This window comes from Ascaphus truei, chromosome 3, assembly GCF_040206685.1.
Source record: "Ascaphus truei isolate aAscTru1 chromosome 3, aAscTru1.hap1, whole genome shotgun sequence".
In the NCBI taxonomy this organism is placed as follows: Eukaryota; Metazoa; Chordata; class Amphibia; order Anura; family Ascaphidae; genus Ascaphus; species Ascaphus truei.
The window spans coordinates 287,914,096-287,940,468 of NC_134485.1; the positions used below are offsets into that span (position 1 = coordinate 287,914,096).

The window sequence follows — 26,373 nt, forward strand, 5'->3', positions numbered from 1 at the left end:
CCATCAATGCACACCTACCCTGAACAGGTGTATTTCTAGTCCGGAATTCATGTTTTCTTCGTGTTTACTTAATTCTTTAACCAATCATTTTGCATAGTTTAAAAACTTGGTCAAAACATGCCCTCACTCCGCACATTAGGGTAACCTCCTGTTATGCCAATTCCCAATTTATTGTAATTTTTCTGCTTTTTGTTTCTTTTATGTAAAAATCACTCTGGCTTTGTGTAGTCTTTTAATTCACTGCTTCAACCTACCAACTACCAACAAGCAGGGCTGCCAACGGGGTTGGGGTAGCTGGGGTAAGTGTTTTGTGGCTGTGGGGGTTCCGGCTGGTACTGGAAGTTGAAAGCTTCTATGTCCCCTGCCAGCACTCCTCAGCTCCTGCCTCTTTCAATGCCATTCTCTCCCCCCCCACCACTGTGTGCAGCAGAAGTCAGGCTCATCTTCTGGTACGCACCGGCAGGAGAGAGGGGCCTGGTGTGAGAAGAGGCAGAAGTTGAGGCGAACGCCAGGGTCCCGTGGCGGTAACCAGAGGTAAGTGGGGAGGGTTAAATGTATGTGTGTATATGGGGAAGGGGGGGAGGAATGGGGAGATTAAATGTATTCATGTGGGGAGGTTACATTTATTTGGGGGGTATTGTATTTGTGGGGGGGATAATTGCATTTAGGGGTGGTGGTAATTGTATCTGGGCGGTGTGTAGCGTCTGTAGTGGTGTCTGTATTGGGAGGGGGTATTTTGTGTACTGGGCGGGTTGTGTGGGCAGTGTGGGAGGGAGAATGGTGTGCACAGCCTAGGGAGGAGGGGGAAATGAGTGTGAGGAAAAGGGGGATTGAGTGACAGGGGGTAATTGAATGATGGTGAAGGGGTTGGAGTGAAAAGAGGGCGTGTAAGAAAGGGAGGGGAGAAAGTGAGGAAGAGGGGGAAGAGAAATACAGGTGTGAAAGGGGAGGGCTCGCAAGACCACCGACACAGGGGAGGGAGCGCAGCGCTGACTCGGGGCAAAGGGGGTGGCACAGACACAGGGAAGGAGACCCGGGTGAAGCTCTAGTGCTGGGCCCCAGGATATCTGTCGGCAGCCCTGCCAACAGGTGATAAAAAAAAATTAAGCCCATAAGTAGACCACTTGATACAAGACTTAATGCAGTATACAGAATTGCAACACAAACACAGTAAGTAATCTAGACTACTACTTTTACATTTCCAAAGCATTTGAATAAGTGCTGCAGTTGCGTCATCTTACATACTGTAACAGCATGCAACGCGACTTTTTTTTTTTTTACGTCAAAGTTGTTTCAGAATTACCCAAATTCGCCATGTTCTTTTTTTCTGTTATGGAGAAAAAAGTTGCCTTCTATTTTCAGAAGAGGGGAGGAAAAACATAAGAAGCGCCATAGGGTGATAACGTATTGACTAGAAGTATAGATCGCAGAAGAATCCTCCATTATTTACACTTGTTTTTATTCACTAAAATGTGAGTATATCTCAATCAGTGGCAAATGAGGAGTGTACTGCTGTACAGGTGTGGGTGATCTCAGAAGAGGGAGAACAGAAGGCACAAATAGCGCCGATAGTATAGACTAAAACACTGAATATAAAAAGACCCTTAAGAATGCGCACTTACAAGAAGTCTATTCTTAAAGGCATAAAAACAAATTATCGCGATCTCTATGGAGTTTGGCGAGTAGCGATCTACCCACTTCTGTTGCGCTGGTGCCTGCTGCGATTGGCCGAGTCTGGAGATCCAGAGATCCACAGCGCTGAGAAGTGGAGACGGAACAAAGAGCGATCCATCCTAGTTTCCCGGCGGCCGCAACCAGAAGCAGCACCATGCGACGGCCAATCGCAGCAGGCACCAGCGCAACGGAATTGGTGAGATCGCTACTTACCACACTCCATAGAGATCATGATCATTTGTTTTTATGCCTTTAAGAATGGACTTCTTGTAAGAGCGCATTCTCAAGGGTCTTTTTATATTGTCAGTGTTTGTCTATACTATCGGCGCTATTTGTGCCTTCTTTTCTCCCTCTTCTGAGATCACCCACACCTGTACAGCAGTACCCTCATCATTTGCCACTGATTGAGATACGCTTGTTTTTATTCACTCAAATGCGAATATAACTATTGGAGAATTCGTCTGACATTTGTACTTCTAGTCCATACATTATCACACTATGGCGCTTATGTTTTTTCCTCCCCTCTGATGGTGCTGTGCCCCGCTCCCATTTTCTTTGAAAACTAACTTCACCCGAAGAAACTCTGGAAACAGTTGCTCATCTTAGGTTGAGTGGAGGACCTTTTTCAAACTTCTATGGGTTTGGGTTTACTTTCCCACACAGAATTTTTCTTTCACCGAAGTCACTATATTTGTAGTTAATGTGTTGGCCAGATTAAGGGCCCTGATTCACAAGTTTATGTAGTTACACATCACGTTAGTAAGGTGATGATCACTGTTATTGTGTTATTATACTATTTAGTATTGGCTACATTTTTTCACTTTCACAGGGACTTGTTCCCCATAAGTTTATCATTGTGTGAGAGCGCCACCCTAGATCCTATTTTGTTTTCTATCGTCAGAAAGCTTGCTTTTCTCCAGCCCACACGCAAAGAGGTCATGGAACTAGAATACTTGAATAAAATAAAGAGTTGGCAGATTGTACCAAGTGCTTCAGGATGAATGTATAGATTGTACTTAATTTTCCTCTGCATGAAAACCAACATAGCACAATACATAGTAGCGCCCCGAAATATATCGGGACATGACGAAACGTAGAGGCAATCCTCTAAAATGGTACCATTATTAACATCAATCTTTAGTCCAATACGAGGGCCTTCTTTACTTCAATCAATTAATGCCCTGTTTTGAGCTCAGCATGATTTGAGTTTGGAAGGGGGGAGGGAGAAAGAGGGAGAAATGGAGGTGTGTGTGTGTGGGGGGGGGGGGGGGGGGGGGGGCGGTAGGGGTGTGGGTGTGTGTGTGTGGGGGGGGGGGGCGGGTTAGGGGTGTGGGTGTGTGTGTGTGGGGGGGGGTAGGGGTGTGTGTGTGTGGGGGGGGGGGTAGGGGTGTGGGTGTGTGGGGGGGGGGGGTAGGGGTGTGGGTGTGTGTGTGTGGGGGGGGGGGGGGGGGTAGGGGTGTGGGTGTGTGTGGGGGGGGGGGTAGGGGTGTGGGTGTGTGTGTGTGGGGGGGGGGTAGGGGTGTGGGTGTGTGTGTGTGGGGGGGGGTAGGGGTGTGGGTGTGTGTGTGTAGGGGTGTGGGTGTGTAGGGGTGTGTGTGTGTAGGGGTGTGGGGGTGTGGGTGTGTGTGTGTGTAGGGGTGTGGGGGTGTGGGGGTGTGTGTGTGTAGGGGTGTGGGGGTGTGGGGGTGTGGGTGTGTGGGTGTGTGGGTGTGTGTGTGTGTGTGTGTGTGTGTGTGTAGATATTTGGACCTGTGTGGTATATATGCGTGGGAATGGGGGGAAAATGCCAGCACAGGGAACACCAAAGAGCAAGAATCAATGATGGACAGTAGCATCTGGATGATACATCATCAGGGTGACAAATCCTTTGGTGTCATTTCTAAAAGTGTCCATTGACTGATCTATAATTATCCCAAGCACTTTTGGAATTGGCAATAAAGCAATGTTGTGCAAGGCTACTTAAGCAGGGAAACTGCTCATCCCTAAAATTAGTGTATAAAAATGTTCTCAAAATGACCTGCTGTAAAGTAGGTTATGCTTTTTTAGGAAAGTTATGAATATGATTACTATAAAAAGACGCCAACTTCATTAAAAATGTATATGCATCTCTAGAATTTTACCTTGTCGGGTTTTAAAGGAAAACCTGTTTTGCAATTCTAGCGCCTTGTAAGGAAGTCAACAAGATTGCAATATGTGAACGTAAAAAACTCAGTTGCTGCTGTGTAAAGAGACTTCCCGGACGATGCTGGCCTTTTGGCAACAGGGATTAATAATGGCAAATCCCATTACCGTTGGTGTATCTAATTTATCAGACCTAATTTTGTGTTCACAACACATTAAATATTGCAATATTTAAGCAGCGAACTATGACAATAGCATTGGGTTACAGATTAACGTAAGAAAAATACAATTTGTCAAGCTGTTTTGAGAGCCACGTTCTCAGCCCAAGGAAAGCTCAAATAGAACATTAAGGGGCCTATGCAGAGAGCAGCGAATTTTAAAATTGGCGAATTTATTAAAAAGTAGCTTTTTTGGAGAGTTTTATTCTCCATATGCAGAAAAGTGCGAATTCTGCTATGTTTAACATGGATGCGTGTGGCGAGTTTAAATTGGCGAGATGCGCGCTTCAGAAACATGTAAAAACAAATTCGCGCCTTTTTTTTCCCTTTGCAATGGCCGCGAGCGGCCGCTTCTTGCCAGTTTTTTCTGGCGAGGCAAAAAGGAGACAATCGCGCCAACAGCCGCTAGATGCCGTTCGCGCCTCTCTGCATACGGATATTTTTAAAACTGGTGAGATTGAGGTTCTCGCCAGCCGCGAGGCGAGTTTTACAAATAGAAAAGAAAAATTGGCGCGTTTTTCGGAACTCGCCATTTTCTGCTGCTTTCTGCGCGATTTTCTCCAAAAAATGGCGAATTTCGAAATAGCGCTGCTCTCTGCATAGGCCCCTTAGTTTGCTAATAAAACCAAATTACTTTATCCAGCCACTAAATCGGTGATTTCCTACCTGTGTTGTGTGGATCCTTGAGGATTTGTAGGTGGTTAAAGGCACTCTTTCAGATAATGTTGGCAATGGAGGACATTTCACCCAGTATGTATTTATGTATATCTTTATTTATATAGCGCCATTAATGTACATAGCGCTTCACAGTACTAATACACGTGACAATCATATAAATAACAAATAATACAAATAACAGATCATGTGTGGAATAAGTGCTTCAGACATAAAAGTAACATTGTAGAAGAGGAGTCCCTGCTCCAAAGAGCTTACAATCTAATTGGTGGGGAGAACGTATAGACACAGTAGGAGGGCGTTCAGGTAAGTGCATCTGCAGGGGGCCAAGCTTTATGTATCATGTGTATAGTATTAGCCACGGTGCTACTCGTATGCTTCTTTAAGCAAGTGTGTTTTAAGGTGGGTCTTAAAAGGTGGATAGAGAGGGTGCTAGTCGGGTATTGAGGAGAAGAGCATTCAGAGGTGCGGGGCAGTCAGTGAAAAAGGTTTAAGGCGGGAGAGGACTTTAGATACAAAGGGGGTAGAAAGAAGACATCCTTCAGCAGAACGCAAGAGCCGGGATGTTGTATAGCGAGAAATTAGGGCTGAGATGTAAGGGGGGCAGAAGAGTGTAAAGCTTAAAAAGTGAGGAGGAGAATTGAATGTGAGATGCTAGATTTAATAGGAAGCCAGGAGATTTTTTTAATACAAGCCAAAACCACAGCAATAGTAGTTTTACATACACAGGATAAGGGTCCATGGGTTCTGCAAAATCCCATATCATGTTTCTTAAAGGGATTCCACTGAGTCACAATACATTTTAAAAAGACAGCAATTACTTCTAAGGTTAAGAACCACTGCAGTAGATGGTTTTCATTTGACACACTAATAAAGTACATGTATTGCACACCCAGCAGACTGAATCATTCAATATTGACAGGTCCCCATATAATAAAATATATATAAAATCAATCTCTCTTGCGGATTTCTGGAACAAAAAAAGGTCTTATCCTTTACTTCTTGCCCAGCAGTCATGTACACAAAATAATATATAAATTGATGTCATATTGTAACTATTGTGAACCTATTTAATATCACGAATCAGTACCCCACAAGAGCAAACTTCAAGTAAACCTTTATTTTCTAAAATTGTGTTACAAGCCTGATCATTCTATTACAAAACCAGGTACATGGAGAAACATACATCATTTTGACATGCATAGCTGTAGCCAACATCCAACATGCATGCGACCTCAAAAGGTAAAAACAAGGGCCACATCATAAGCAGAGTCCTGTGCTCAGAATCAGCTATCAGAAACAGTCAGATTCAACTGAATTATAAGGGTTTCCTTTGTAGGTGGCAGTCAAAATGCAATTTGGGCCTTACCCAATGCCTACGGTACTGTACTGCCTTGTGAATACGCATCTTCATTATAAAAAAAAGAAAAAGCATTCCACAATATAAAAAATTTAATGCTTTTTATAGTATGAAATATTTAAATCTTCATGCATTTGACTAGGTAAATAAGGAGACTTTTTTACTTTGGGTTTTAAAATATTTTAACCTTAACTGCCAACACAATTGTATGCATACAAAAAGGTATAAACACATACTAATTAGCTGTCCTGTCAAAACATGTAGTTCACATGAAAATAATAATTATACCCTCCTGTGAAACAGATACTAATTTTAATTCAGGGGTCAATGTCTTCTAGTTCACCAGAGTGTTTCTATGTGATATTGTATTCAGAAACGTGAATATTTGTATCTGTCCACTGATTATTACTCTTTAGAAGAGTTCCTGTCTCAGTGTACACCACTGCAGTGTTAATACCTTTGGAAGGACCGGGTATAAAAATTATATTTAAAAAAAAAAAAATTACATGACCTGCATCAAAAAAGTCAGCTTTTAGTGTAAAAGGAGAGCTGTCTGAATGGAATGTTAAAAAGGCTTTAGGGAATACTTCATCAGCGGTCACAGTTTGAGAACCATTGCTCTAAAACGATAACATTTGATATACACACAAACACACACACAAACATAATATTGCCCATGTGTATATTTTACTGTGGGTTATTGCTGGAGCTCGAGAAAACAAGAACGCTGGACACCATTAATACGTTTTAAATATGCACAGTGTTTTGATTAACAAGTTTTAAACCTCTCCTTCAGCATAAGAGACGTTAAAAAGAAGACATATGCCAATAAAACATGGGTTCCGTTTCCTTATAGAATTATACACACGTTTGACTTTTGCTACTGTCCTCATTTAGCCTACGCATTAGAAAAGCATATTTACAGAGTACAGGTAACATTAAAGAGCCATTAACAGCTTTCACTGACTAGCAATGTGTTCTTCACTTAATATATATTTTTTAATGCAACCAACTAGAAACAAGGCAGTTTATTCTTAGCATTAACTGAAACTTACTTGACTGTCACTCGATTTGACAAATCCTGCAGATCACCAGGGTGAAAAAGTTGAGCGTCTTTCAATCCAAGTTTCTCGCAAGCTCGCAGGAAAACGTTAATATTATCCTGTGAAGGCAAGTGACAAAAAGTGATTGCTTAGTTTAGCAGCACAAAATCAGGATTGCTTATCTAAGTCCAAAACTCCAAAGTCCAACAGAAACACAAGAGGTGGAGAAAAAAAAAACCGTAGCAAAAGTTCAAAGAATAAATCGTAATAATATTTTATTTACAGCAGTAGGGCTGGCTCCGATCTGCGTGTCTGAGTGACACTGCAAAGATTACCTGCTCCAGTCAGTAGGCAGAAAAGTACACTTTGATGTCAGTTCAGCAAACAAACGCCCTCTTTCTGTCTTTGCACGGCAAACCTCACCTCTTCGGTCTTTAAAAATAACTACAGCTAATGACATTGACCCACCCAGAAACTGTTGGCAGTGCAGGCATAGAGGAGGAGGAGGAACATTCTGTTTCTATGATTACAAATTACAGAATGACTGTGGAATATTGCACCTGGAATCTAGGTTTGGTTGCCTAGCAAGATCTTGACGGAGAATTTGAACATATAAAGAAAGGGGGAAAAAGTCAAAACTGAAATGACATACAGTACTGTAAAAAATGTTTAAAAAAAATAAAGGAATTCAGGCGTGGTATATTACTCACTGACTGCACCTGTTAGACTGACTGCTCTCAGCCATGCTTCAGTCAACCTATTAAATTCTCATACCATTTCAACTTGCTACCTCCAAGTGATTTACAGAAAATACAGAAGCAGTGTACAAATGACTTCATAGTTCTATTATTTTAACCTCTTCAGTGCCGTAGGGTCTTGCCACCTCCGTGGCCACGGACTCTCCTGCGTTACCGCATCGCGTGACCGCTCTTCGGAGCGATTACGTGATTCTCGGTTTCCCCCTCCAGTGGGATACCCAATTGGAGCGCCAATCATGTACAGTGTACCAAGTCAGAAAGGCCCCTTAGGGAACTGAAGTTGGTGATATTAAATATTACTTTAAACACCAAGTGATTCACACAATGCAATTAACTTTAGTAAGATGAAGACATTATTTAAACGTAGCACCAAATAAAAATATGAGCACGCAAAACTTTATAAAAATAAGAGTAAGTTAGATTTTCAATGCAGACATACAATGCAGTGTGCTCAACAGTACCCACGTTTCTATAGTACTGCAAACAACAAAACTACTGCAGATAAGTGTCTGAACAAACTGTACTGTACACACACAAAAGTGCCAACATCAACGGTAATAGTAGATGAATATTAAAAAAGCTCATAAAAGCACATTGCGCTTCAAGTCACAGCCCTGTAAATTTGCTTTAGAGCATGATTAATATAAGTATTTCTTCAGCTCCTTTGCCTGTGCTTATAAATAATGTATGTATGTGCAGCAAACTCCAGCAGCATGTTTTAGTACAGTACACTGAAGAGCAAAAGGAGCAGCAATGAGTGAGAACAATCTGATCTGCAATCAGTGTGTTTCACTTCTAGTGGCCATTTAGGTAACTCCTGAATGGTCCAACAAAGTTATTTTATTTTCAACAGACACAAATCAAAACAAAGGGAAAATGGAAATAAAAAAAAAATCTTAGATGTGTACTACTGCTAATGAACATGTGGAAGGAGCAGCGATTTTACCAGAGTGTAATTAAATATATTTTTTTAGTAAGTAGAAAGTCAGGAGAGATCTAATGCAGCTCACCCCACCCACTTCCTCATGACTAGCACAGTGACGACGTGTGGCTCTTTTAGCCTATGGGATATATTTTGCTTTGTTTATATATAAAGAAGCAGATACAGAAGGTGAAGAAATGTTGCTCTCATTACTGTAGCTTACATTTTGTACCCCTGGCCTAGAAGAGTCATACAATTCTGGATGTCACTGTGGGATTTTCTCTTTCTGGGCAGTTTACACAGTTTGTTAGTAGCTCTCTCTCTTCCAAATACACTACATAAGGGTATATATGTTTAAATAGCAAAAGTAAATGGCCAACAATAATAAAAATACAAAAATGTAAAAAAAAGACATTGATCATAAACGTGTGATAACATGGAGAAATAAAAAATCATACAAAAGAAAAATGGCAAATTTTAGAGCATAAATAACATTTAAATGTAGTATAGTAATGCGTGCCTTGTAGATGAGATGGTTTGCAAAGCAAGAAGTTATAGTTTTAAAGACCAATTTTCTCTATGACCGTCAGCAATCAACTATCTACCTGCTATTCTGATATTGTCCAGTTCTTATACATTCAAAAGGTGAATTGAAAAAAGCAGTGGTACTGGATCACAAATATTGAAATATAATATATTCTTGAAAGGGGGGTGGGGGAGAAAGCCACATTATTCCCAAAATAAATATGATAATAGGTGTGGAGTCTATTAACGTCTATAACAAGGGACACATATTCCCTGAAGGCAATGAGTAAGTGATTGTGACTCCACCTCTCTGAGCCTCATTGGGGATGTCCCTAGACAAAATAGATGACTCATACTCACAGTTTATCTTCTCTATCACCACTGATTGTGTCTCCAAGGGTGGTGCACAGCTGCTAGTAACAATCCAAATGTAGAAAAAGAGGGTAACAGCGCACAGACACAGAGAGTCAGGGTCAAGCGTAATAAAAAATTCTATTAATTGAAAAACGGTTTTAAAAAGAGGTACAGTATAACGCTCTCCTGCGGGTTTCGTACATGCAGAGTGCCGACAGGTACAAAACACGTAGGAGAGTGTTATACCTTTTTAAAAAAAAAATGTTTTTCAATAAATAGAATTTTTTTAATTACGCTTGACCCTGGCTCTCTGTGGCTGTGCACTGTTACCCTCTTTTTCTTATACATTCAAAATGGATAATGTGGGAGATACTATTGTCTAGATTCCCTAACCAGCATAACCACCTGACTTTGACTAGCAACGGTCATTCACTTGAACTAGTGTATTAGGACTTGAATCCATATGCCGATAACCATAGAGGAAATGTCATGTATGCATCAGTGAGCAAAAGGGTTGGCTCCAGTACCACCATTTTTATTGACAAATAAAATCTTACCTTCTGACAGGACAAATAAATGTTTAGTGTAATACAACTACTGCACACGGCATGCCTTACTCTATGTTCACAGAAGCATAAACTAACCATGCTGTACAAAGCCAACGAAGTTTCATTGCCTGGTTATTGGAGAATCCCTAATAGTGTAAAGCAGGTGTGCGCAAACTGGGGGGCAATAGATTTTTCTGTGTGAGCGTGGCGGTTGCAACTCAACGAGATTCAGAGGCTTGGTGTGACGCGCTGCCATGGCAACGTGGTGTCAAATGACGCCATGGAGTCATGTGACGTCACATGACGCTGGCATAAAAAGGTACGGGGGCGCGAGCACTGGGGAGAGCAGGCAGGGGGACGCAGCACCAAAAGTTGCGCATCCCTGGTGTAAAGTGTGCAAGTGATACATGTATTTATTTAGTTGTAGCCTTGTTTCCCCCTAAACAAGAAGGCTACCGGTGCTGACGCTACCTGTTGGTTCACAGAGAACCTAAGCCTCCGCCACTGAGAGCCTGGGGTATGCTTATTGTCTCGGTCCAGTGCCTCCACCGACGAGGGATCCCAGCGTAGTGGGAGGAGTCCCTCACCGGAACCAATATACACAATAATTACACACAGGTATATTATAACAATGTTAACTAAACACATATGAAAATATAGCAGTCAACATAACACGACTCTACAAGGCCTTCCCCACCAATAACACCTCCCGGGTGGAACCCCCAAAATCCTGGAGTGCCTGGGCACTTAACCCCGTAGTGTCCACAAGCCAGTCCCTCCCCCAAAGAGTATGTGTGGGATAGCGCGTTTCCCTTTGTGTGTTGGGGCACGTTAGTGCACGTGAATAATACCTCCCTGCACTCAGTCCAGACCAGGTCAACTAGTAGGAGACTCCGTGGATCCGCGACGTGGTTCTTTACATCAATCCACCGGCTCATCTACTGTGCAGATCTGTAGGTGGATGCCTCTGGAGGGGCTTCCAGCTGGAGTGTACCCATTTAAAATAGTCTCTGCTGGAGTGTCCTTGCTTTGCTCACAGGCTGCAGGCCGCACTTCACCATCCGAGATAATGTCCTGCAGCTGATGCCTCTCACTGACACTACCGGGGAAAGATCCCTATCTAAGGCCTATCCCTACAGCATACAGCAACTACAGTGACTCAGGGGATCTACCTTGGACCTGGGGGGGAATCTGGCCTAGTGCAGGGGAGCTCCCTGGGCATTACCTTCACCCTCTCTGTCCGGATCACGACTGCCGCGTGCGTCCAAGCACGCAAAATGTATCTCTCTCTCCTCCGTGTTTCCAGGAGCCCTATTGGTCCTCCCGCAACACATGTGCAGCCGCTCCATAGGATGCTGGGGCTTGTAGTCCCTTCCTTAGGCTAAGGTTCCAGTGCCTCCGCTGCACGCGCGTGCAGCCGATTCCCCAGTCTGCAGACCAAAAGACAGGGGAGGGACGGGGCGCGGCCATGACATCACCCGGCAGGTTCGCCCTCATTGGCTGAACCGCCGGGGGGCATGGCTAAGCGCTCCGTCTCGACTCCTGATCACAATTCTCTTGCGAGCAGGAGTCACTGTCAGCAGAGCGCAGTGCCCCCCTGCGCAGCGGTCCTGGTCCCATTGTGCAGCGGCTATTGTCCCTGCAGCGTCCCCAACAGCGGGCGCTGCAGTAGCCAGCGGGGGACCTGGCCTTAGCCTTGTCATATGGACCACCGTACTCCTCTTGCACTGCGCATGCTCAGGCTTGCAAGGATCGCCAGGTGCTTGCTGCACATGCGTGAACCTCCTAGACATGGCGGCGCCCTTAACCGCAGGTTTCCGGCGACCCACTCGCCCACAGCACCTGTGCCGGTTCCACCTGCCATTCCGGCGGCACCCGACACCTGCCTGAGTCCCCACGGAGCCGTCCCCCTCTCACGCAGCCCGGAGGTAGGAGAGGGACCTGGCTACATAGGTAACATGGAACATTTTCAAAGTTAAGACCCAGTCAGTTAGAGCAGGCGTGCACAAACTGGGGGGGGGGGTGCAGTGGTTACAGAGGTCCCGCGCTCTCCCCCAAGGCACTTAAATGCCAGGGGACCGCGCAAGGCCTCTGTAACTAACTTATCTTGGCTTCCAGCGACGAGTCATGGTAAACGGCATCAAATGACGCCGCGTTACCACGGCAACATGACATGACCCTGCAGGCATCATTTGACACTAGAGCCGAGAAAGGAGAGGGTGCGAGCAGGCACAGAAGATTGCGCACCCCGAGTTAGAGGAACACTGGATCAATATCAATTAAGGTCATTTGAAAAAAATAAACAATATATATTGCAATGATTCACAACAATAGCTTTCTAGCATAAACCATTACTGCTATAAAAAGTGAATGGTTACGACTTTATGCATTAATGTTTTCATTTCATTGACGGCTTATTACTAGCCAGTCAAATCAATAGCCTACATTTAGTATGCTTCAAAGACTTCTTCCCCACTGAATTCAGGTCAAATGTATCAAGATGAAATCTTCCATAAAGAAGTAGATTATTACTTTACAGAATAATAGCTGACATAGGGTCAATTATTAATATCTGGTCACAGTGAATATGATACTGCATCCTGAAAGTACAAATGTTTTTTCCCTGTTGGGTTAATACCTGTGTAAAAGGAGAATGTCAGCCTTTCCTGCACAATAGCACAAGGACCGTCAATAAAACGTTTCTTTCTTTCTCTTTTTTAAAATCTGATATGAAGCTTCCTGGTGCATACATGGTGATTTTATATCATTTCATACTCTTATTTTTAAAGAAAGGATTTTCTAGGAACTAAATAGTACCAACTGGTAAATAGTCAAGTCTTGGGATAAGAAAGACTGAGGTAATCCATTCATTTATCAGAGTTTAATGCGCTAAACAGGAATTGTACTCCAATCTTAAAATTGCAAGATCTACACAAAGGCAAAAGTGCGTTACATTCCAAACCAAAAAGCAATAACAATTTATCATACGTTTCTTTTGTTCGATGTAGTAAAAGGTCACAGGGTTTAGAATGGTTTATGACAATTTGATTAGCACTACCATAACAGATACCACAAATGATCTACAAGGTATTCCACACTTCTGTGATTTCTAAGCATCATTATGGTGAGGGGGGGGACCGACACAACTAAAAAAACTAACAAGTGTCACACAAAGTACTGGTATTTCAATTATATTTTCATTTTAATTATTGAACCACTAGATTACAATTGTTAAGTAATTAAAACAGATATGTTTCCATGTACATATAGCATAGCCTCTGGCCGCTATTACTTTTCTTGGGCCCCAACAGTAGAAATCCTGCTAGGGACTGGCACTGGAAGGGTTAAGTCCTCATGAAGGCCTAGTGTGCTATTGCAGCCCTGGATACACTTACTGTATCCAGGGGCAGGCCTAGCAACAATCTGAGAGCGGCAGCCTGGGGGAGGATACTGGCTGGGTCGCATTCCATTAACGTGATGCCTGTTGGTATCAGACCAGCCCTGTTATGGGGCAGGGTTACAAGCCCAACCCCCAGGGTATATACTGGTACTCTCCCAGAAGTCAGCGTATAATATACTATATCACACAGGAATTGAACCCAGGACCTCTTCATATGTTGGTTAGGAGTTCTACCTCTACACTACAGAAGCTGTGTGATGTCATAGACATCTAGAAGTAGACTTAAGATTTAATATTGACATGTACCCTGTGGCAATGTGTTGTAGAGGATAAATATATTTATAGGTTATGTCTTGTTACACCCAGCCTATGGTGTAGAGGTAAGAGGCAGGGCATTGGTATCAAAAGGTCCCGAGTTCAATCCCTGCATGTGTTTTGTACAAAATGTATTAATGTTTAATTGTGTATCTATAGTCAATAAAGCATTGAATTGAATGTTTGAAAAAAAAAAAAAACCCATGGCACGCGACGGACAGAGAGATGAGCAGAGAGATATGAGCACGTGGACAGCAGGAAGAGGAGAGCACAGGTAAGGCGGCAAAATGGAGGAGAATGAAATCTGTAATGAGGAGGCTCGAGAGCTGATGCCGGTGAAATTTTAACGCGACCCCGGTTGTAACGCGGTCTTGGGGTTGTGGACCCCAAGGACCGCGTTATAATGGGGTTTAGCTGTATTTCTTAATGGGTTCATACTGTGCTTAGCAGTAAAATATGTAACCTAATTAATTATAAGTGTGTTATAAAAAGACTTCATTTTCTCTATTTATGCACTTTAGTTTTGCTTAAATATTTCACTGCACTACAATATATTTGGAGATGTGAAGCGCTTTAGTTTTCAGTCTCTTAAAAATGAATAAAGATGCCGTGAGAGAGTGTGTTATAGATTCCCCAAAAACAAGGTATTAGGTACCTTACCATGGACACTACCGACACCAGTTTGTAGCACCCTCATAGGGGTCCACTCCCTTACCTACCCAAAAACAATGACTACGGGTCTTCCCCACCTATTTCATGACTAAAGGAACAACAGAAGGGATAAAATTAAAGCGACAGCTGGCAAACATATTGGTAAGAAGTAATTCCTGTACCACCGTCGGACACAGATGGTACTCAACTGGATTCCAAGAGAAATTAAAAGACCAAGACAATGACAAAAAGTAAGATGGCAGGATGAAAAAAAGAAACGTTTATTAGGAAAAAGGTAACTGATCAGCACACACACACACACACACACACACACACACACACACACACACACACACACACACACACACACACACACACACACACACACACACACACACACACACACACACACGTTATAATGCGATCCGTTACAACGCGAATCCGCTTATAACGCGATGCGAGCGTGGCTCCGAATTTTCGTATTTATGAATACTTTACAACATGATTATTGGTATCTTAAATACTTTATTGTACAATGCATACAATTGTACATTATTTCTAACGCAATCCGCTTATAACGCGATGTCATTCTTTGGACCCCGAGCACAGCGTTAAGGGGTTTGAGCTGTATATGTAAAGACAGACAACCAGTAAAGATCAAGTAGGTTTAGATTAATTTCATTAAAAAATATAGAGAATGGAAAAAAAAAAAAAAAAGGATGTTTACATTTTTCACCGTACACAAATGATGTACTTTATGGGCGATTAAGTTTTTCCAATGTAGGTCATTACCTTGACAAGTTGCTTAACAATATGTTTTGACTTATGTGAATCGGTCCCTTTAACAACACGTCGAAAAGATTTACAATTTCTGTACCCCTTTTCAGGTTAAATGTCATCAATGTAAGAAAGCACTTCACCAGTCAAGACGAATTATGTAATTCTTGTGACACATTTCCCTATCGGTATGTAATGGACCTTTTAAAACCATGTACTTGTTGGCAATGGACAGATCCCTACGGTACTTTCACCTACAAATTCTGCATCACCAGAACCATGCCTACAGTTAAACAAAAAAAATATATACAGTAAATGTAATATAAGTGAGTAAGATGGCGGCTCCTAGACTCCAGTGTTTTTGTTATATAATAATTGTGATCTTTGCACCAAGACTAATCAATAGAACACACCATCAAGTTTTTGGAAAACTAAGTTCTTTCATTAAAAAAATAATAATATTCTGCTGATCAACACCATACTGATTTTAAAGATTGCATATCCGGCGTAGGTATGTACAGATCAAATGCATTTTGAGGTAAACATTTCACATTAAATTTAAAAACCTGAGTAAGGAAGACATTTTACCTATAATTCTTACATTTTAATATATTCTCAGCGTTTTACATCTGTCGATACAAGCCTACTTTGCAGGAAAAAATGCAGTGGAATGAGGAACAGAGTTATGAGAATTTCATCACAGTACCATGAGCACTCATCGGGTAATGGGAGAGGTACAAAAATATGCCCTTGTCAGAGGCGTTTCCCCAAAGTGCAATCAAGTTGTATAAATAGCACAGATATCAATCACTGTGCGGTAAAAAAAAAAAAATGAAGTAGGTTTTAGATATGTGCCTCTCACATAGCCTACATTCCAAGCTAGAAAGGACAGCGAAACTAGAGAGAAGTTAGCAAAGTGACAAAACTTCAGGGGGTCACAATTCCAAAACGGGTCATCACACTGATCTGTGTTAGTGGCTGATAATAATAATAATAATAATAATAATAATAGCATGTTCTTGTATAGCGCTGCTAGTTGTACGCAGCACTTTACAGAGACATTTTGCAGACAGTCCCGGCCCCGAGGAGCTTACAACCTATGTTTTTGGTGTCTGAGGCACAGGGAGATAATGTGACGAGGCACAGGGAGATAAAGTGACTTGCCCAAGGTCACAAGGAGCCCACACTGGGAATTGAACCAGGCTCCCCTGCTTCAAACTCTCAGTGCCAGTCAGTGTCTTTACTCACTGAGCCACTCCCTCTCACTAATGATGCAGCTAACTCGAGATCGCAGGGAATTAACCTGTATCAAAAGGTTAGTGAATGGCGGAGATAAGACTGGGAAACAGGTGGTTCACGAGACAACAAAGAATATAGAAAAATAATGTTGCATGAATTGGTTAAATGCTGAAAGTAATGATTATGCCATTGTATAATTACATGTACCTGATAATTTAAATATAGACTATCATTTTGTAAGTAGTGACTTTTGATTTCTGAATGTCTATAGGGAAACTTAATACATAAACAGAGTTTTGAATGTCTAAATATGCTTTGGTTTTTTTTTTTGTCGTACTCTGGCTCTTTTTTGAGGATAGTCAGCGCATGGATGCAATGTGTAAGAATTTGCCTTTCTAAAACGATGACTTGTTTATATTCTTTTAGAGCAAAAAAATGTCCTTCCAAGACCAATGTTCAAACAAAATCTAGAAGCATAAAAATGGGGTTCTGGAGAAGTACGTATGTCAAAGGTTAATGACTCATTTCCATTTGTCGTTAACATTAACACCTGCTTGCCAACCAATATGAAAAATAGCATCTACTGACCAAGACAAAATTCCAATCTTGCAAAGAGAAAGCAAGGCTTCGCATTTGTTGAAGGGGGCAGTAGGTGGTTACCATGTTAATGGATATAGTATTGCTAACCATAAACAGATCTTATGTTCCCTCTTGAATGATTGATGCACACAATCAACTACCAAAAAAGGCTAAAATGTAAAGAATCTGCAGAGACTCTAGTATCAACTAATTGAAGATGGAGAATCTACAGTACATCTATTTCCTGCAAGTAGTACAGTATGTAACCCATACTATTTGCAGGAAATCGAATGTTGTCCTTCTAATACAAATTCACTTTATATCAATCAGAAGAGCAACATAAGCATAAAGTGCAGAAACAAATTTAAAAATGATGTAAATTATTTAAAATGTAAAATATTGTAGCCCCTCTTTCTAAAGCATTGCCAGTGTGAATGAGTCTTGATGCTGGTTTGGTCTCTAAATATTTTTACTGAATTTCTTAATGACGTCAAAGTAGAGAGTTACAATAATTCCATACAGGCATACCCCACATTAACGTACGCAATGGGACCGGAGCATGTATGTAAAGCGTAAATGTACTTAAAGTGAAGCACTACCTTTTCTCCACTTATCGATGCATGTACTGTACTGCACTCGTCATATACGTGCATAACTGATGTAAATAAGGCATTTGTAACAGGCTCTATAGTCTCCCCGCTTGCGCAGAACTTCGTTACAGGTAGGGAGCCGGTATTGCTGTTCAGGACGTTCTGACTGGCGCATGCGTGAGCTGCCGTTTGCCTATTGAGCGAGATGTACTTACTCGCGAGTGTACTTAAAGTGAGTGTCCTTAAACCGGGGTATGCCTGTATTCAAAACAGTACACCAAAAGTCGACCACTTATTCGTGGCCGACTTTCATGCACACATGCGCGGTGGGTGTTCCAATGTTTTTCGTTATTTAAAAATTCGTCCCTTATGGCGATTTTCAGTCAAAAATGCCAGACATGTCCGAGAAAATACGGACATATGGTAACGAGCTTACAAAATCGCGCAATACTTAGAATAATAATGCCTGCTAGATTTGTCATACGTAATGGTCTGTTAAAGGATTTTTTTATTCTGACACACACACACACACGTAAGGATGTGAACCTTTGGACCCTAAAAGCGAAGATAATGCAGAAGTTTCAGCCAGCCAAAGTAGTATGGAGAGATGTATGCCGGGCCTTACTCAGAACAAGGAAAAGGAATGAAAGGGTGCAAAAGCAAACAAAATCTGACATCACAAGGGTGAAGACATTAAAATGGCAGTGAAACATATCACAAGAAAAAAATGTCTATTGGACAAAATGGAAGTCAACTGGATTCCAAAGGATATTAAAAGACCAAGACAACAACCAAAATTAAGATGGGAGGATGAAATTAGAAAATTTGTTGGAACAAATTTGAAGAGAAGCTTGCAACCACTGTAATATGAAGATCATTGTGAAAGACTTCATCCAGCAGTGTATCAACAAGGGCTGCAGATTATATATTTTTTCAATACATTGAATTAACAAGGGTGTCCCTCCAGAGCTGAACAGTGGCACTCAAATTTCCATGACAACACCCCACCATTGTAAAATGTTATCTACCTACAAATCTAGAAACATACGCTAATGTAACTCTTGCTATTAAAAGTTATCTAGCATCTTCAATAATGCTACATACCACAAACCGCTCAAACAGATCAAACCTAATTACGGAAAAGATAAGACAGTCATGTCGACTGGATACTACACACCCCACCCAAGTATGGTGACGATATGCTGCCTCTCCTTTTACTTGCTATTCCAGTTACATTTTTGTGCATTAATTATGACTAATGTTGTGCGTTACTAAATAGTGAAATACCAGCGAAACTTGAAGGAATGATTAAGTGTTGATGTGACGTACCCGCTTACCTGCATGCTTGCAAAATGGTTTAACCAACCATTGTCATTGATATCACCTACTGCACATACTGCAGGGCACTCACACCCCAAAATAGTCATACTGCACCCCAATTACACTGTCACCACAGGGATAACTGCAGGGATCTACACATTGGATATTCTGGGGAAACCGGTACTCCCAAAGTAAACACCTAATTTAGTCAATCTGTCTGAAAAATCGGGCAATGCCTTCAAAGGTAATAGGTTTAATTGGAGTGCAAAGACGGTGCTTATCACATTTTAGATTTAATATAAAAAAGGTATTCGTGCTTCTACAGAAAAAAAAAATCTGATTACATACATGTAACTCTCCCTGCCCAGCTCCTAGGTAGATTATGCTGGTGTATGGCAACTCTGCATGGGTTACCTTGACTCAGGTGCTGGATCAAGGTGGCTGAGGGGGCGACGAGGTAGCACCAGGAACTTTTGTAGTACAACAGTTATTTATTCGTGTCCCCAAGCACAGGGGCCGATCATACACATTTTGATAACGTTGCCCTCTATATTATATGAGATACATGAATATGGTTCTTCCATTTGTGCCCACTCTTAACATTTAACAGAGGTATATTTAGTTCGTGTATCTATGCAGATGTGGGACTCTGACCCAGTTTGTTGCTTTGGAACACCATCATCGGTACTAATTAGATAACTCTGGGCCGGGAATCCTGGTGGGTCTTCCTTATTTGACTATTGCCTGTTTGGAAACTGCCACTTCCATACAGACATGAGGAGCAATATTTGCGCCAATCCACGGTTAGGGCTGATCCAACGGCACCAGAGAGCCCTCTTCCGGAGGACCTAAATCTAAGGCATGTGGTATTCCTTTTCATGGCTTATTCAGGACTCCATTAGTTATTTCTGGGATCCTAACTTAACAGGTACTAACCCTATCTACAACAGAATAAACATGGGGGTCTGGCCTATACGATTACCTATCTACTCTCCCTGAGGTTCCTCTCCTCATGTCCTCCAAGAACCTAAAATATCCCTGTGCCACATCTGGATCCCCATAGCAACCCAGGGTGGGTCCCAGAATATAAAAGCCATGTTAGTAGCCCATACAGAAATAAGGTCAGAATTTATTAAATAAAAATGTAGTAAAACCAGAAACTTCTACATCAACGAAAGTCCTGAAGTAGGTTCCCCCGGTGATAGGGTTGCCAGGTGTCCGGTTTTCACCCAGACAGGCCGGTAATACTGCTGCCTGTCTGGTAAAAAATTGGAGGTAATACCTATGTGTCCGGTATTACCATTGTTGCGGCAGTGGCAGCGCGAGGGCTGGCATGGTCAGTGGCGAGGGCTGCGGCAAGCGTTAGTGCTGAGAGGGCGGGTCGGAGGCAGTGAGAGGGAGGGCCGGGAAGGTGGCCGGGCAGAGAAAGCAGGGCTGGTGTGCTGTCCCTGATTGGAGAAGAGGACAGTCAACCAGAGGACAGCGGGGGCGAAGCCTACACCCCGGCGGGCCAGAGACATGTTCTGTGCTGTCTGCGTCCTGCAGGAGATAGGTAAAGTACAATGTGGGGGGGGGGGGGGGAGGTGAGGGTATATTTAATATAGATGGTGTTGGCGGGGGTATATTTTATATGTATATGGGTGGTGGGGGATATTTTATATGTATTGGGGTGGTGGGGGATATTTTATATGTATTGGAGGTGGTGGGGGTATATGTTATATGTATTGGGGGTGGTGGGGGTATATTTTATATGTATTGGGGAGGTAGGGGATATTTTATATGTATTGGGGTGGTGGGGGTATAATTTATAATGTATTGCGGAGGTGGGGGTGTATTTAATATATATGGGGGATGTAGGGGTATATTTAATACATATTGGGTGGTAGGAGTATATTTATTATATGTGGGTGGTAAGGGTATATTTTATATGTATGGGGGTATATTTTAAATGTATTTACGTGGTGGAGGTATATTTTATATGTATTGGGTAGGTGGGGGTATATTTTATATGTATTGTGGGGGTATATTTAATATATATGGGGGTGGTGGGGGGATATTTAATATATATGAGGGTGGGGGTATATTTTATATGTATTGTGGGGGTATATTTAATATATATGGGGGTGGTGGGGGGATATTTAATATATATGGGGGTGGTGGGATATTTTATATGTATTCAGGAGCGCGTTTTTTTTATTTATATGTATTGGGGGGGTCGCAACTTTTACCATTGTGTCCAGTATTTTTGGACAAGCCATCTGGCAACCCTATCTGGTGATCATGGGAGAAACATGGCATTCACAAACCGTACACCCCCAGTTGAAATCTGGTGACAAACACCAATATAGATCCTAAATCCATTTTATCGGAGACTCCAGATACTGTACATTGACAGTCATGTGTGTCCTGTCCGACATTTCTTACTTTCCCTCAACCAGGTAAACTTATGAGTGGACATCTGGGAGCAATATTCTTTATTTTCCAATTTAATCAGATTATAAAATACTCCAACTCTCCCAGCAATCACTAGATTACCGGTAATAAAGCCTGCCTATTTAGAAGAGCCTTACAATAATTTACATATTATACTGTAGTGCCGACGCTTATTCTAAAACAAATCAGAGGCAATCACCAAAAAGACCTGGGTACATGCTGCAACATTTCACACATTTCTGCAGACAGACTAATGGCCCATCGGATTAACACCGGGGGTCCCTGGCAGTCCCATTCAAACTGAATGGGACTGCCAGGAACCCCTGCTGTGTTAATCCGATGGGCCATTAGTCTCTGCAAAAATGTGTGAAATGTTGCAGCATGTACCTGGGTCTTGTTGGTGATAAACCCAGATTCTCCAAGGCAAGTTTAAGGCAAGTGTTAGAATACTCGTTGGCGCACCTGTATGTACAGTACACTTTAACCCAAAAGAGGAAATGACTTACCTGCTACTTTTATAGCGGTATTCTAGCAATTTCAACTTTCAAATTACTCACTCAATTTCTAGTTCTGCATCAATCCTAAGGAGCAGTGTCTACAAACGTACTAGTGGCTTACAGATTCTAAAGTGCTACTGTATATGCTAAGAGCCCAAAGCCTAGTTATTCTCTTTATTATGGAGGCCCTTCAAAAGAGGTTGAGCTTGGAAGCTACCGACTATGGGGTTCACTTAAATAAATGTATAATAATAAATAAAAAAAACTTTTGTGAACCATCAACTTTCACCTTTTCCAGCCTGAACCTTGTTTTGTATTGCAGATACTTGGTTAGAGGTGCTCCCTCTGCTAATGGACAAATAAAGGAGGGAGAAGGAGCACGTAGTGACACTTATTAGGCCAACATATAGTTGATGGGCTACAGTCTTTCGAATGTCTCGGGGTTCTCCATTCGGTGGATGTGATAATTGTCCCCTGGCTCCCCATGGACAGTCACTATCAGTCGCGTAACACCAGCCAAGACACATCCTACCACCTTTCTCCCGTCTAAAAAGATATTCTCCGTTGCGTTTAAATCCTTTGATCTTCCACGCCCTCTCCCTACAGCTGTTGCTGCAAAATCTCAATGAAGAAGACTATCAAGAGCTTGCAGTAGAGGAAAGCCACTGACATTCTTCCTATTTTGGTTCTCCACGTCATTTCTGCACGATCTGCTACCGGACTAAAAGCAAATGTTTCTGCAGTTTTGCATTGGGTACAACAACAAAATGGAGGAATAAACCCCCTGCGATGCTAGCCAAGATAATGTCCGTGTGTATAGATGTGCAACAAGTGGCACATAAAATCTCTTGTCCTCCTAATTAAACAGCTTAATTAGCCCGTAGAGAATGATATTCCACATTGTCAGTAATGTGCAAGGAATCACTGCGTTGAATGATTGTAAATAAACCACTATCTGTACACACCCAATAGCCTTGTTTTCCAGGTATATCTTGTATGAGTATGTAGTGGTGTACTTGAAACTTGATTGCAGTCAGTATCAAACACTAGACAAGTATATAAATATACTATAAAGTAGTTACTCGTAACCTCGTGGAAATTCTGGCGCTGTCGGCGTGCTCCTACCGAATAAATTCAGCATGAAGAGGAGATGAGAGGCGGTGCAGCTGCCTTAGGAGATGTATTGACCGGACTGCTATTTTCTCAGTACAAAAAAGTTTATTTAATGGCACATTAAAAACAGCAAAAGGACAACTCTTAATGCGTTTCGCGGGGTCCCCCACGCTTTAGCAAAGAGTGCCTTGGGTACAGCAAGCCAATTAAAGTAACAGATTGACACTTTCATGGTCATTGTTTTTCCTCTGCAGGGTGCATGTAAAAAATCGCAACAGAATCTATACAAAACTGATGAGGACATCACTGTATGAAAAGTGACTAGTACTGTACAGTGCCTGGCAAAGAAACAGACACCGTAACACAAGAGGCAAGGAGGAAGTCAATAAAATGGACAAACATGAAGAACAAAAAGGGGCAACTCTGGTTTTCGCATGTAAATTTCTTAATCCATCACAGCTCAAAAGGACAAAGTAAGATCCTTCTCCAGACTGATTCCAATAAAGAAATATGAACCAAGCATTATAGCCGATGTGCAACAAAATATCCCTGCACTAGAGGAATCATTTCATTACCGTTTGCCAGGACAGTTAACGGCAGTGATTTTTAGGTAGTCCTTGTGTCAAGTCAAATGTACTCTTAATTATGCTATCTAAAATGAGGAATCCCCTTCCTGTAGTATCAAAACTCATTCAGTAGCACTAGGTCCATCCCTTAGTTTCTCCTTTAATCCCAACTCTACTTCCAACCATAGAATTGCATCAACATTTTGCATTTGTAATAGAGGAAAAGCTTTCATTCAGGCAACATCTTTCCCATGATTTAATACATGCATAACCACTGAAAAGCAGACAAGGTTTTGCTATGTAATTTCTGTAGGAACCATACTGGTAGTCACGCCATACAGAGGCAAGATGGTGGCAGTATGCCATCCATTACACGAAACCTCGGTATAAACTGCTTCCTACATTGCACTATATCAGGGATGTGCATCCATCATATGTACTATAGCAACATGTTTTCTACAGGAGATCATTAGTGAACCAACAAACATTATACTGTGAAGACAAACAAAAGTTTAAAGTATTATGGGTGTGTGAATTTTTAGGATGGCATTTAGCCAGACACTGCACCCACGGTGCTTAAAATGCTTAACTTGTAGAGCTTGTGTTGACTAATATTATGGTTACAAAATGTTCTGACCCATACACTCTCAAAAATATAAATGACTTCTTTCCTGTATAACAAGTAAAGTCATACTTTGTTTTATGTGGCATTAGGGTCTAAGCAAAATAGGCAATTACTTGAGTTCCACTGGTTTAAAGCTGCAGTTCAGTCTATATCCTGCATGTGTGTTTTTTTTAATAAATCAGTTCTGTAGTAAGAAATAATACTTTTAGCATTTTCTGTTTTTAAAAAAACAACTTTGAAAGACCAATTTTCTTGTATTCTATTTTAACAAGCATTTGCTAAGGCACTGCCCCTTCATGTCCTGTCACAAACCCAGGCACACCCCTTTGTCAGCACTGCCCTCCCTCTCTCTAAACGTGCACTAGCATCTGGTCACATGATCTTCCTCATACAGTAGTACATTCAAGGAAGCTGGAGAAAAGGGATCAGCCATGCATAGCAGCTCGGATAGGCGATTTCAAACTTATTACAGTGTTTATTCCATTCATTGCACGTGTATATAATGTAAAATTGTAATAATTCCATTTATAGCAAACGTGTATATGTGAATATTATTTAGATGTATATGTATGTTACTGAAATGTGGAGTGAGTGTGTAGGTAAATACACACAATACACTTCCACTGCGCATATATATATATATATATATTATATATTATATATGTATGTGTATGTGAAGTTATGTGAGTAAAAAAGTGACAAAAACCCTCCATAGCAAGGCAAATAGCAAATGGAAATATTACTGTATGCTCATTTGTATGTATATATATATTTATATACACACACACTTCAAATACGGATAGTGATTCACGTAAATGATATATATATTCACTTTCTGGGAGTATAAGAGTGACTGTCCTGTTGTTCCTTTTTTTGTATCCATCATTGAATGGTATACACCCTCTCTTTACGTTTATTTTATACTAGCTGAGAGACCCGGCGTTGCCCGGGATGTAATGTTCCCGCTCCTCTCTCTCTCCTCACCCCTCCCCCTCTCTCTGTTTGTCCCCCATTCACATCAATCCAGTTCCCCCCCTCCCTCCTTTACAGCTTCATGCAGTGTGTGTGCGTCAGTCATTGTGTGTGCGTCAGTCAGTCACTGTGTGTGCGCGCGCGCGTCAGTGAGTCTGACGCAGAAACACAAACACACACACAGACTGACTGACGCACACACACACACAGTCAGTGTGTGCGTGTGTGTGTGCCTCAGTCAGTCAGTGTGTGCGTGCGGCAGTCAGTCATTCAGTCAGTGTGTGGGTGTGGGGGTGTGCGCGCGCGCGTCAGTAAGTGTGTGTGTGTCAGTCAGTGTGTGTGTGTGTGTGTCAGTCAGTGTGTGTCAGTCAGTGTGTGTGTGTGTGTGTGTGTGTGTGTGTGTGTCAGTGTGTGTGTGTGTGTGTGTGTGTGTCAGTGTGTGTGTGTCAGTGTATGTGTGTGTGTGTGTGTGTGTGTGTGTGTGTGTGTGTCAGTGTCAGTGTGTGTGTGTGTCAGTGTGTGTGTGTGTGTGTACCATTCATTGTGTGTGTGCGCGCGTCAGTCAGGGTGTGTGCGTGCGTCAGTCAGGGTGTGTGCGTGCGTCAGTCAAAGGGCAGGCGTGGGGGGGGGTGAAGGGCAGGGGTAGGGGGGGTGAAGGGCAGGGGTAGGGGTGGGTGAAGGTCAGGGTTAGAGGGGGTGAAGAGCAGGGGTAGTAGGGGGGGTGAAGGGCAGGGGTAGAGGGTGGTGAAGGGCAGGGGTAGGGGGGGTGAAGGGCAGGGGTAGGGTGGGGTGAAAGTGAGGCACAAATTGTTGGCAGGAGTAAAATGTCCCTACACACACACACACACACACACACACACACAACGGGAGTGAGAGGTGGTGGAGAGTGGGACTGGCGCAGATCCGAGGCTGCTTGGCCCCCCAGCGGCTGGGGAGTTGGCGGCCGGGGGGGTAAGGGAGCGGGCGGGGGGGGGGGGAAGGGAGCAGGCGGGGGGGTAAGGGAGCGGGCGGGGGGGGGGGGGAGGGAGCGGCGAGGGGGTAAGGGAGCTTTGGCGGCTGGGGTAGGAGGGCCGCGCTTACCCCCTTTGTGAGTGTTTG

General features: G+C 42.4%; 1 protein-coding gene across 10 annotated transcripts in view; it reads right to left on the reverse strand.

Moving 5' to 3' along the window:
- The window catches only part of LMO7 (LIM domain 7), a 166,452-nt gene that overhangs the window by 70,312 nt on the left and 69,767 nt on the right, over nucleotides 1-26,373 (reverse strand). For 9 of the 10 annotated variants that reach the window (XM_075590977.1, XM_075590978.1, XM_075590980.1 and 6 more), the window contains exon 5: nucleotides 7,104-7,210. In XM_075590977.1, coding sequence (XP_075447092.1) covers nucleotides 7,104-7,210 — 107 coding nt within the window. Of the gene's footprint in view, nucleotides 1-7,103; nucleotides 7,211-7,374; nucleotides 7,412-26,373 lie in introns of those variants that run through there. The other variant, XM_075590983.1, reaches the window with a different exon arrangement.